We start from the raw sequence: 14,609 nt of genomic DNA, 5'->3' as shown, positions 1-14,609 counted from the left end.
ATTACAAAAAGACATATGATGGGTTGTTGGAAGTGTTTCCACTTGTTATACTATAAATTAAAGATGCCAAGAAATTATATTCTCAGTTTAATCCTTCATCCAAGCGTAAGCAAACAAAGTTTGTGCCTGAACTATTTTCAGTACGGCAACTCTTATCACCCTCTGGGTCTGGCTCCCACTGATGAGACCTCAATAAAGGCTGAAACCAGTCTGGGTTTCAACCTTTGAGGTTAATGCAAAGATCCGATAATGCAAAGCACACTTTATGTGCTTTGCATTATCGGATACTAAAAGGCAAGTGATATGAAGTCATTAGCTTTTTTATACGAGTTGCCCAGTCCTGAAAATAGTTCAGGCACAAACTTTGTTTGCTTACACTTGGATGAAGGATTAAACCAAGAATATAATTTCTTGGCATCTTTAATAAATTTAGTTTAATCCTTTATCAAAATGTAAGCAAACAAAGTTTGTGCCTGAAGTATATTCAGGACTGAGGCAACTCATGGTAAAGGTGGACCAAGCTCTCAACACTACTTGTCTTAGTATCTCCCATAATGCAAAGCACATCTCCTTGTGGACATGTATAATGCTATGCATTAAGGGAAGGGTCACTACCCAGACCTTTTTCGATCTTTACTGAGGTCTTGTCGGCAGGAGCCAGACCCAGGAAAAAAATTTCCAACATCTTTCTCTAAATCTAAAATAATTTAATAATAAGGTGAGATACCTTTTGGCAAATCATATAGTAAAGATGACTTCTCTATTGCTTCCACCTTGGTATCACCACCTCTGGGTCTGGCGCTCACTGACGAGACCTCAAAGGTCTAAACCAGTCTGGATAGTGGCCCTTCCCTTAATGGATAGCATTATACATGTTTGCAAGGAGATGTGCTTTGCATTATGGGAGATACTAAGATAAGGAGTGATGAGATCTTGATCCACCTTTACCACGAGTTACCTCAGTCCTGAAGATATTTCAGGCACAAACTTTGTTTGCTTACACTTGGAAAAAGGATTAAATTAAATTTATTATAGTCTAGCCAAGTGGAAAAAACTTCCAACATCTTTTTCTAAATCCAGAGAAATTTAATAATAAGGTGAGACACCTTTTGGCAACTCGTATAGGTAAAGATTACTTCTCCATTGCCTCCACCTTGGTATCACCACCTCTGGGTTTGGCTCCCACTGATGAGACCTCAATAAAGGTCGAAACCGGTTGGAAGCTTGGGTGATGAATGGCATTGCTGTAGCCCATGAAGTTTTAACTGAGGCTTGGCTGTTGCTATCACCCAGGTCCTGGGTGGTGGAGAGGGGGGGGGTATAAAGTTAACTGGGGCACAGCTGTTACTCCTCAGATGACATATGAGCACCTCTGCCTGGTGGTGGGGTGAGCCTGCCACAGGGTAGAGCCAATGCTGAGAGTTCTCAGTGGCAGGGTGAGCCTGTTACTGAGGGGAACAACACTGAGTTTTTGGAGTTTGACCTGTACTTGAACATTCAATAAAGGTCGAAACCGGTCTGGGTAGTGGCCCTTCCCTTCGCTTAATGAATAGCATTATACATGTCTCAAGGAGATGTGCTTTGCTTTATGGGAGATACTAAGACAAGGAGTGATGAGAGCTTGGTCCACCTTTACCACAAGTTGCCTCAGTCCTGAAGATACTTCAGGCGCAAACTTTGTTTGCTTACACCTGGATAAAGGATTGAACTAAATTTATTATTGGCATCTTTAATTTACATATGATGAGTACTCAAAGTATCAAGGATTGGAAAAAAAGTGGGCTGCTCTTAGTGTGGAAGATTATATATCCTGGTCATCTATACAAGAGAATTGCCAGGAAATCCGCTTTGAGTGATATTACAATGTTAACACCAAATGCAGAAGTTATGTGTAAAATATCCTTGACAAAGCACCAGAAGGCACAACTTGCATTTGAAAAGTAAAAGAAGTTTTTTTCATTTAGGGTGCGTTTTTTTTTTTTTTTTTTTTTTAGCTAATATAATGATAGCAATGTAGGCAGAGTGTAAAGCTGGAATTTCTCTTGAACCAAGAACAAAATTCATGCTGTTTTAGTATGCTACAATTAAAATAGCTCGAAAACAAACTACAAATTAATATTTTAGTGTGCTGAACTTTTTCTTAATAAACAGAATAAATAACCAGAAAGAGCCATTGAATTATATACTTGGTGGAGACAGTCATAGGAATGGAGTAGCATTTGTACTAAAAAATAAGATTGCACAATCCTTACTTGGATTTTGGCTCATAAGTGACAGGATAATTGCATTAAAAATTCCAGCTCAACTTTTAATATTTTTGGTGTGACTTTTTTCCTTGACTACTTGTATTAGAAACTATAACATATTTTAGAAATGTTAGTCAAGCGAGTAATATTTATTATCCAACTAGTTTCACCGATTTTTGCTATCGGCATCTTCAGGGATACAATTGGCAAGCGATATGAAGGTGTGCTGAACTTTTTCTTAATAAACAGAATAAATAACCAGAAAGAGCCATTGAATTATATACTTGGTGGAGACAGTCATAACAGATAACAGACTAGGTTTTAACTGACAGTTCTAATTCATACAAAATTAGTACTGTACGCGAGACAACACGCGTGTCGCGGGTACATGATTAATTTGTTGAGAGACAAAGTAATTGGTGTGAAAGTTCATTTCTTTGGTGTTTAGTGATCTAATTAAAGTTTTCCAAATCTCCGGTAGGATTAGACCTCGATTCTTATTTAGGTTTCCTGTTGAACGGGCGACTATAGCAGCTTCCTTGAAGGTTCTGGAATGGTAGTTCTCTTCTATATAGGGCATATGACTCTTATCCCACTCAATAAGATGGTTGGTAGTGGCGAAGTGGAAAGAAAGGCCCGAAACATCTTGTCTGTTGTTTCTAACATAGACAATGTACTCCTTCTGTCTCGTTTCGAAGCTTCTAGAGGTCTGACCAACGTAACTAATATTTTTATTGTCCAAATAAATGCACTTACTTCTGATTACCCAGATGAAGAATGTTTCTATGAAGGCATTCAAAATACACTTAACAGCACTAAATCAGATGACATAACTATCATTATGGGAGATCTAAATGCTGAAGTAGGCTCAGAAATGATCTCTTCCTGCATGGGAAACCAGGGCCTGAGATGTAGAAATACAAGAGAAGAAAGATTAATACAGTTCTGTGAAGAAAACAATCTGGTAATAGCAAATACTTTATTTAGTCACCCTCCTAGAAGACTTTACACATGGAAAAGTCCCAGAGACAGCTGTAGGAACCAGATTGACTAATGATTAAAAAAAGATTCTGGAATAACATCTTACAAGCCAAAACATATCCAGTGGCTGATATTGGATCAGACCATGACCCTGTGGTCATTAAAGCACAATAAAATTAAAGAAAACAATGAAACCTATAAACATAGAAAAATATGATCTTTGCTCCCTTAAAAATCAAGAAATACAAGATAAATTTTTAAAGGAACTGGCACAATCCACTGCTGTTAATGTTCCTGATTCCACCAAGTATCCTTACCCTAAAGATAAGATTAGGGATAAATGGCAGAAATTTCAAGAGGGCATAAAAAAACAGTAAAACAATTCCCAAATTTGAGAAGAAGATGAATAAACTCTGGATGAATGACAAGATACTGAAAATGATGGAGGAAAGAAACACAAAAAATCGTCCCGAATACAAAAACTTAAACAAGGAGATAAGGAAAGAGAATGTAGGATTGTAAAACTATGGCTCAACAACAAATGAAGGAAATTGAACTTCTGGACAAAAAGCACAAAATCAGAGAACTTCATGAAAACGTTAGGGAGCTAACTAGCAAATCTTGCAAAAAAGGTAGGCTCTCATTGCATTGAAGATACCAGTGGAAACATCTTAATGGAAAAAGACAAAATAAAGGATAGATAGGTAGAGCATTCAAAGGAACTCTAAAATCATGATAAAATAGATACGCCAATGCAAGAAGTTGGAGGCACCTACTATTTTTACCTGGGAAGTAAAAAATGCCATTTGGAAACAGACTAGGAAGAGCACCAGGAGTGGATGGTATTATGGCAGAACATCTAAAGGCTTTAGATCAGTGGTCGATATCGACTCCCAGGGGTCGATAGAAAAATATAAGACATCATTGTACGGGTAATATTTAATTCGGTTAACTTGGATTACCTCCATCCTGAATGACAATGACGCAATTAAGAGTGAATCATGGGAACAGTGACATAAATAGGACCTGTAAGATGGAGCAAAGTCATGAAAATAGTTACGGTGGCCAAAATGATGTATTTACCAATAAACGGATGTTGTGGTTCCCGCCCAGCCAACGTGAGATTGCAACACGTGCGCGGTTCTTATTTACTTATACTTGCACATATTCGATCCCAGTCTTATTTTTTGTGCATCGACATACAAGCGAGCGTTAATGTTCTAAAATTCATCAACATGCATATTATAATTCAATTGTTATTCATTCACGAACTAAACTTCTCTATGTTGAAGAGTTGAGCAGGACTGGTAGTAATACCAGTGATATTAATAGTAGTAGTAATAGTAATATAATAATATATACAATATTATACATACAATAAACACTAACTATAAAATAAACAATCTAAAAACTCACATAAGCGTCTTTTTTGCTTGTCCTATTATAATTATGTAATAGTAAAATAGAGGGGGATCGATAAAATGTCAAGAAACTCTTGAAGGGGTCGACAGTCAAAGCAGTTTGGTGACCCCTGCTTTAGATGATAAGGTTATAAGATCACTGACTGACATATGTAACAAAATATACAAAACTGGACACCTGCCAAAAGATTTTAAGCACTCAACGTTCCTACCAATACCTAAAAAATCGAAGACAATCAAATGTGAAGAGTACAGAATAATCAGTCTGATAACAAAAGTTATGTTATATATCATCCTAGAAAGAAATAAACATAAAATCAAAATGGAAATTAATGAAACACAATCTGGTTTTCAGGAAAATAAAGGAACTAGAGAAGGACTCCTCAACATTAGAACTTTTATAGAAAGATATCTGGAGAAGCAGAAAGAAGTCTACTTATGTTTTATTGACAACACAAAAGGCCTTTGACAATATACAACATGAACAACTAATCAAATGCATCAGAAATTTAGGAGTAGATGGTAAAGATACCAGATTACTGATAAATCTATATTGAGAGAAAACTGCATCAGGAGAAATCTCTGAGGAATTCCCAGTAAAGAAGGGTGTCAGACAAGGCTGTGTTCTTTCGCCTATATTGTTTAACCTCTATACTGAAAATAGTTTCCAGCAATTAGAAGAATTTAAAGGAGACAGGAATATACACAACTTAAGATATGCAGATGATACAGTACTGCTAGCTGAAAATAAAAAAAGATCTTCAAAACCTACTAGAACAGACGCTGAAGCTAAGTGAAAAATATGGACTTAATTTCAACTTCAAAAAAACTAAAACCATGCTGGTAACAAGAGAAAAGGGGAAAATACCCAATATAAATATTAACATCAGAGGAAATACTTTAGATCAAGTAAAGAGTTATATATATTTGGGTCAACTAATTACAGAGAATGGAAAGTGTGATAAAGAAATATTAAGAATAGAAATTGCTAGATCAATCTTCATTAGCATGAAAAACATTCTGACCTCAAGGGAAATTCACACAAAAACAAGAATTAGGCTGTCCAAATGCTACATATGGTCAGCACTGCTATATGGAGCAGAAACCCAGACAATATCAAAATATTGCAAAAATAAACTAAAAGCTTTTGAGATGTGGATCCTCAGAAGAATTCTTAGAGTCCCATGGACTGCCAAAAAAACTAATTTAGAAATATTAGAGATGATTGGAGAAGATAGGCATCTGTTGAAACCATTAAGAAAAGGAAAACCACCTACCTTGGTCACATACTAAGGCATGAATCCCTACAAAAGAAAAAAAAAAAAAAAAACACTTCTAGAAGGAATGATGCCAAGGAAAAAGAAAAGAGGAAGATAAAGAACAGATTGGATGAGAAATATTAAAGACTGGACCTTTTGTCCTATGAAGAATACAAAAGAGAAGCACAAAACCGTACATGGTGGAAGCTCATGGTAGTCAACCTCCTGGAAGGAGATGACATCTGACAAGACGAACTTTTTCTTAGATAGCTGCTGTGGACTCTTGTTGGAGAATAAGTGATTGGACAGTAGTCTGGGATTTTGGATGGCAATAGAAATGAAAGCATTCACATACCAGCAAGAATAACTAATTAATTATTCAGACAGAGCAACTGTTTGGATCAGGCAAGTGGAGACAGCAATCAAACCATTGAACAAGAAGAGAAGAAAATGCAAATGTATTCCAATTAGGACCATTGTCACCCAAGGACACTAAAGATGAGTAGTCAAAAGGAGGTTCCCACATATGACTGAGACATTTTTGTTCAGAAATATTTTTCAGCTAAAGACAAGTTGATCTGATTTGAAAGTAGCAGTGAAGCAAATAACCAAAGAACACATGCAATTAAATACATTTCTGTGGAAATGGCCTCCCATGATGAGTTAAGGCTGACTTAAGACTGAATAAACAATAATAAAATTGCCATTATTTCTACATTCTTTACACATTTTTCCTGCTATACCTTAACTGATACAACTTACTTTCATTCTGCACTTCCTTTGTCAGTGACAGTACTCTCCCAGATGCTTAATTCACTGATTGCAATCACTTCTCCCTATTTAGGATCAAATCCATCTAAAATATTCATACTGTACAGTTTCTTGTCGCACATATAGAATTTGCAATCACAACCATCTTTCTCAATATATTTATATACCTTGATAAACTAAATTTCCAAAGAACATGTTTCCTGAATGTCTAAATTTTTCGTTTCTCAATATGGTTCTTACTCGCCTAATCTTTTTTTTTTTTTTTTTTAATACTGCTTTCTGAGCCTGGTCATGTTTATGATTAGGTCTCAAACATATTTATGCAGCTCTTACTTGAAGTTTTATTTATCCATTTAAACTTCCCATTTAATTTATTCTCTTAACTCTAGGAATGCAATCTTAAGCTTTCTTCATACACTCTTTGGCCACTTCTTGTGCACTGCTAATTCCTCTATTATGCACAATTTTTCTTATCAAGGCACTGCTTCAAGCTATTTTCTCAGTTTATTATGATCACCTCCTTACAGTTCCACATATACTCCTTTTTAACAAACATTCCCACATGATTTTTCACCTACCAGGGCCAAGTGCCTGATTACTGAAAAAATTAAGACATAAGGCAGTTGCAAGAACAATGAGCCTTTGATTAGAAAACATCCAAGTTTGATTCTTGCAATGAGGGGAATCTTTACAATGAGCTTTTGCAACAAAGTCTTTTTTCATCATGTGCTGCTTAAGGTAGTTATCCTTCATTAACTCCATAAATTCTCTTTTCTTGCATGCTTTCTCCTCTCTCCAGTCTATACCCCATATCTGAATTCACACAAGTCCTTATATCCAGTGGTGAGCTATAAGGGGCTCACGTAAGCCCTTTGTTAAATTTTTCTCAAATTTGCAAGCCGCTTGTTCTTGTTTACTTTTTTTTTGAAACATTAAGCGCAAACTCATATGGCAACCTAACAAAAATTAGTCTATTCGGCAGTGTATAGATTATTTGGAATTATTGTTTCAACTCCTCTATAACGAATGTGCCCAAGTTTGAAAATAAAATAAGTACATGTACTATCTTTACCCTTCTCCCTTCTGGTAGTCAATCGTATGGTAAAACCAGGAGCCAATCAAAATGTTTTATAAAAGATTTCATTCTTATTATATTTTGATAAAAAATGTTTTTCTTATGCAAGATAAATTAACAGAGTTGATTGTGTGCAAATATTTCATGTTCAGATCATGAAATATTAGTTTAAAAATTATAGCCTTTAGAGGTTGATTGTCCTCTCATCTTTTCAATTGGAATTTGTACATAAGCTGTATTAATAAAGTTTTTGTGTGAAATACGGCTTTTTTTTTTTTTTTTTTTTGCTCGACGATGCGAGCCCTTTGTTAAAATTTCCATAGCTCACCACTGCTTATATCCCATTAGATTTATCAGTCTATTCACAGTACAGATGCCACTTCTGTAGCAGCATCTAACTAGATATGTCCTGTAAATCTCAACCTTGCACCAAAAAAAGCCTTGAACCTATTGTCTATAGCGTATAATGTTTGCTTGAATTCAACTGATCAATACCCCTACTTTCTGTCTGTCCCTCTCTGAATACAACATATCCATTTCATTCTATTCCTATAAAATATATTCTCTTAAATATTATTAATACCAATATTTTTGGTCCATCTACAATTATCAATGCTAAGAATTCCTGATACTTCTGGCATTAGTGAGCTTGCAAGATAACTATCAATCTGATGAGTATTCAACTTGAACTCTGAGAAGTTGAAATAAGCAGCATGAATGAATTTAATTAATTTCCTTTCCCACTGCTAAAGTCTTCACTTTCTTTGACTAACAAAAAAAAAAATCCTACCATTTTCAGGATCATCTCTCCATGATGTCATTATCCCCCCCTCACCCTCCTTACAATCATAATTTATTTTTATATATATATATATATATATATATATATCCTCTTTCATCAAATCTCTAACTTGGATCCAAACCAAAATATCTATATTTTCTTCTATTATGCATTATCACTCTTCAGTTCCAAATGTATCTCTTTCTTTTCCCCAGAAGAGAAATATTACTCCACAGCTTTGAAGCTTTCCAATCATTAATCCTATCTTGCAATATATACTGTATAATTCATTCTCTCTAATCACACAGGCACATGCTTATCTATCCTACTTTGAGTATTCATGAACGACAGAATTTTGTATTAAATCCTACAGACTAATCTGAGCAACATTTGAATCATAGCTACATTATTTTGTTAGATTACATGTTAGCCCAAAGTTCAACTGGACAAACAAACATTTAATGACACAGAGAAATTAATATTAATTTAAAATATTTAAGTGACCACTTCAATGTCAAAGTTTTAAATAACCAAATTAAGAAAAACATCTAATATAACTGTACGTAGTATTACCAGATTCATTTGTTTGTCTTGAAATTTATATTTAACTAAATGGGGGGGGGGGGTATACATGGATGTATTTCTTATCATTTGAGCAGGCTAAGAGGAAATGAATATATTGTATCAGGTATCATAAACTATGACCTTCATAAACCATATCCAAACTCTCCAAACTTATCTTTTGTTTGTATTCAACTTTTTCCTATATTACATAGATCTAAAATAAAAATTTAAAAGAAAACAATGTTTCCACTTAATTTTAAAAGGATAGTTATTTGGATACCCATATTTCATTTCTAAACAAATGATAGAGAATTTTATTATTAAGAGTTCGGTATTCAACAATTGTATTAACAAATGCCGAAAGTCTCAAGTTACAAAACAACTTTAGTTATAGAACTCCATGCCTGACAAATCTTATATATATATATATATATATATATTCTGAAATATCTTATCACAAAGGAACCTTTAACCACCATGTTTGTCAAACTCCTCAAGAGAGAGGAGGGGGGGGGGAACAGTAAAAAATACAAAGAACATATTTTAATCAGATGCCCTCTTAAGTGCTGTCAAGGAGATTATATTTCTAAGCACTCTGTTTGATATTTGTAACTACCACTTTTTATATTTAAAACAAATATGAATGAATGAAAAGATGATTTAACTTCATGTAACAAGAAGTATAAATGAATAATCAGACTACACCAAACTATTTCAATTGATATTTGAATAAATTTTACATAAAAGCTAACATGGTTTCCAGTTATTTTTACTACTATACTGATTTTCATCCAGTTACAATATTATGCAAGGTGGAGCATGGGAAAACATATGGAGTAAAATTTTGAATATAAAAAAAAAAAAGAAAGAATCAGTTTAATGATTCTATCTGCACTCAGATGGCATGTCCCCAAAAAGGAGGAGGAGAAAGATTTGGCTTCACTTCACCTAAGAGCAATTGGATTTCAGAACACATAACTACTGTAATATTTACAACGTTCAGGATCTTAATCACACACACACACTCTCCCTTTTACATATATACATGTCAAAAACTTTGCTGGTAAGATTTTATTTTCAAACATATAAATGTATTTAACAAATTACAATGGAAACTACATGTACAGCTAAGCAAGTATATGGGTGCATTATACATTAAAGAATTCTTTTAATATAATTTCAAATTTAGCAATTCATTTATTGTTCTGTTTTCCAAACATTTTGGTCATACTGCAATTACGGATGAGTAACATACTCAGTATTTTGGAAACTTTTGAAAAATAGCTAAAATAAGAAAGAAAAAAAATTTTTTTTTCCACACAGTTACACGCTTTTTTTTTTTCCTCTGGTTCTGGATTTTCGTTTTTCACACTGATGCATCTGAAACAAACATTATCTAACAGCTTCGTTTCTACTGAACTAGTCATTATATGCCTATCATTGTTATTACCTCGTGCAATGAATGATGCACGAGGTAATAATTCATCGTTGTCGCATAAAGTTTGCTGGTAGATGGTAAGGCTTTGCCAGCTAATATCTCATCAATTAAATACCTTTTTTCTTAAACTGGCTTCTTTATTCTGTCAGTGCTGCAAGGTTACCGTACCACCAGCCAATCCGCATTATAATAATAAAAAAAACATGCAAGGTTCATTGCCTAGGACAGGATGCCGTACTTTGTAGCTGTGTCTACAGTTCATAAGAGCCGGTATGTTAAGAAACAACACTATCTTAATAGATATACAAAACGCAGTCTTAAATTTTATTGCGATCGCCAATGCTTACTTATGACTAATATGTATTCGAAGATATGACTCTACCGCAATTTAATTTCATTATAAAACAATGAATACATTACGTCGCTATGAAAACAATTGCTCCCGAAATTTTGAAAACCAATAGCTCTTATTTAGCAAAGTGGGTATTTCTTTATTAATACTTCCCATATTCAACACTGTAAATTTAAAAATATGAAAGCAAGCAAAATGATAATGCGTTAGCGTGTTATTTTATTTCCGCATTATGGCAACGGACTGCTTTTGTTTTCGGGTTTATTAATTCACGACTTCAAAATATACAACTTATCTTGATGTCTTGGAAATATAGCAAACCTATGAAAATTATATGTCGCTGTTACAGAATGCATGGCTGATCTGGTCGGAGATTATAACTTACGTCATTGACAGAAAGTTCAGTCCATGCTGACTTTGCACTGCGTTGAGGCACTATGATCTATTCATTCAATTTTACTTTCTTGGGTTATTGGCAATTTCAAGATTGTATCGAATACCTTCACATGACCATGGATATTTACGCATACGAGCAAAAGCAATTAATTTAATTAAGAGTAAACTAGAATTTTAATGTTTCGGTGTGTTATTTTGTAATAACACAAACTTATTTAGGCTTACACCGAATATTACAGTTCACGTATACTAAAATAGCATATCTGCTCCATATAGATCTTTAAAGAAATTTGAGGTTACATAATTGTCCGAAGATGATAACGTTTTGCGTAATTACTTTTTTTTCTTCTTCTTAACCTAATCGGTAGTCTACAAGTGCTTCGGCATCACGTTCAATAGCCGCCATACGACTACTATTTTCATATTCGTTACGCACAGGAAGCGGTTGCGCTTATGAGTGGGTGGGGCAGCATCAAATAACTGTAAACAAGAGAACTCGGACAACTATGCTTATTTTTTTATTATTATTGCTTGCTCCCATTCCCTCTCTTTGTTCTTTCATTCAATATGGAAGGTATGATTAAGAAAGAAGCAAATGCAAGAAACGAAACTGCAAGCAAGCACTTCTATAGTTAAGTTTTTTGAACCATTATCTGAAAAAATAATAATAAAAAAACTTCATAGCATGCATTTGGAAAAAAAAAAATGCAACACACTATATACAGCAAGAATAATCCACGCTTACCTGAAGTAAGTACGGAACAAACAGAGAACTGTATGTCACAGGGGGGAAAATTCCGTTAGCTGCCATTTATCGAAAATTCTCAAATGATTGAAGGTAAAAAATAACACAAAACAGCAAATTTAATTCAGCTGTCATAAATTTGACGATCACAAGCTTGTAACCTTTTGGAAGTAGAATATTCCACCAACTGTTACCAGCGTCTGTCACATGCACATCAGCAGAATTACGAAGAGGTTCAGAAAACGTATTTTATTTACATTTGTGCTGATCATAATACCGTTCTGTATAATAATAGTTTCACTAACACTTATACGATAGCTTAAAAGTTGCTAGATGTCTTAAATATATCTTATATCAACATCAACGCGAAATCCGAATCGGGTCAGCAGACTTCACGCAGGTCGTTACTGCAACGAATCAGCTTTCACTAAATGCCAAAACGCCGACACAGACGCATTGAGCTCATCTTACTAGCAATGAGAGACTGATAGATTGTCAAGTGACCCTGAGAGGAAAGAGACACCGTAGCGATGCTTATCCGTTCCTTTCCAATGATGAAACAAAAGTGAAAAAACATCGAACATTCAGAGCGGAATGCGTGATAGCAACCTCGTTCATCCTACAACTGCGTGGACTTCCTTACTAATATTACAGGGGAGATAGGCATTTGGATGGGATGATAATTTCTTCAAGCACATGTTTCTCTCTTCAGCTGGTCATTATTTCATGAATGCAAAAAACCGTCAGCAGCAATCATCGAAAATGCAGTGGACATGCGCAGATGACGCGGAGATATAAGGTGAGCTGCAATAACAGCGCTAGTTCGTGCGTAGATATTAAAGAAATGGATTGCGCGGAATCTGAAGCGACTACAAAAATGGAAGTAGAAATTTCATAGAACGAATTGAATTCTGAGTTTAATGAGATGTAGAGAGATAAAGTTTGTAATAAGAAATATTACATAGGTAGCATAATATAAGTAAAACCTCGTTTCAAGTGCTGAAAATTCTCAAGTTGGTCGAGTGACCCACCAAGACCCTATCTGCGGACGCCCATAGTACAAGTAACAATTTTGTCTGGATGCTTCTGATCTCTTGTGATTAGATATAGTATTCTTGTGTATTTAACAGAAGGAATAGTTAGACTCCAAAAAAGGTCATCATTGGTAATATTTATGTGTTGTGAAATGCAGGATGTTCATAAATGTAGTTCTACTTTTAGCGTGTGCATCAATAATTAACTAAATATTAATACACTTGTGTTCTAATTTTGAACGGCCCTTAGTGTATTTGACGTTTTACTGTAATAATAAAATATAAACTCGTGTAAATGGTTATTTTATATGCAGTATTAAAAGTAATAGGTTCTTCTTAACATTCTCTCCTGGATGTGAGTTCATCCTTAAATAATATTCCACTTTAAACAGGGGAGTCGAGATTTTTTGACGTGACAAGGGGGGGGGGGGGGTAGCTGTCTGCAGAACGATATCTTGCTAGGACGAACTGAAGGGATTTTCACATAATTTCGAATTTTTCAGATTAGAAATCCAGTACCTGATTTTCAATTGTGCTGGAGTATTTCACATTCACAATTGTAAATGCGGAATTAACAATAATAAAAAAAGACCTGCGTGTAATGCGCAAAATTTACCAGTCTTGGTATTGATTTTGTTAGGATTATTACTGACTAGCAAACTTGTCCGGCATTGCTCGGATCATTTTCAAAGTTTTCTGAGTGGAAGCATGGTTTACGGTCTTCTCATATTCGAATAGAGGGAAAAGTAATCAAACGGCACATTTCTTTTTCTTTTCTTTTTTTTTACAATAAAGAATCAAACAGACATTTCTCTTTTTTATAGACGAGAAAACTGAAAAGAATATCGATATGGGGTCTATGTACTCCAATAACTGCGGAAATTATGTCATTTAAAAATGATTAAATGAAAATCTTTGTTGCCAAGGACGACGACACAACATTCTTTTGGCAGTTTAAAGTTGATCGCTCATTTACACGAAATTGTCATAAAAATACCATCTCTTGTTAAATTTTTTGGATTGTATATTCTAAGAAATGTGTAGTTAATTCTATGCATGAGTTATCTAATATTTTTACATTTATTACATTTGCTTATACTCCATCTCGTGACAAATTATTTTAAAATAAAACTTTCGTTTTTTATTATGTGACACCTCCAAGGATTCATCGTGGGAGGGACACAGTACTACGCTACACAAATTACTCTCTTCTCTGCTTAATCCTATAACTGCACGAGACTGTATAAATATCTTGATAAAATTTATTATTATATTATTAAAACAACATTCCTAATGTACAAAGTCAGCGGACATTAATTTACAGAAATGTTCTAAATATCATGCAGAGCGGCGCTTTTTTCACTTAGCGTTAGAATGATAAGCTGAATAGTACTGCCCTCACAGTGATGAAGAAATAATTACAGACTTGGTGGTTTCTTGATTGTACATGGATGAGGGAGATTGAGCTATTCTGCGTACGAAAGCTGTAAGTAAAAGCTCCAGTTTCCCTAGCCAAACGGATTACTTTATTATTAATAGGACACTC

At 34.5% G+C, this 14,609-nt stretch overlaps 1 protein-coding gene across 1 annotated transcript in view; it reads right to left on the bottom strand.

The window, feature by feature from the left end:
• The window catches only part of LOC150109589 (inositol-trisphosphate 3-kinase homolog), a 308,848-nt gene extending 295,611 nt beyond the window's left edge, over nucleotides 1-13,237 (bottom strand). The window contains exon 1 of the mRNA XM_090409129.1: nucleotides 12,030-13,237. Coding sequence (XP_090265255.1) covers nucleotides 12,030-12,095 — 66 coding nt within the window. The 5' untranslated portion in view covers nucleotides 12,096-13,237. The remainder of the gene's footprint in view (nucleotides 1-12,029) is intronic.
• Nucleotides 13,238-14,609: the final 1,372 nt, after the last annotated feature.

The sequence above is a fragment of the Typopeltis vanoorti genome, chromosome 2 (genome assembly GCF_054136105.1).
Source record: "Typopeltis vanoorti isolate ZY-2024b chromosome 2, IOZ_Tvanoo_1.0, whole genome shotgun sequence".
Lineage (NCBI taxonomy): Eukaryota > Metazoa > Arthropoda > Arachnida > Uropygi > Thelyphonidae > Typopeltis > Typopeltis vanoorti.
This window is presented reverse-complemented; position numbering and strand designations above follow the sequence as displayed.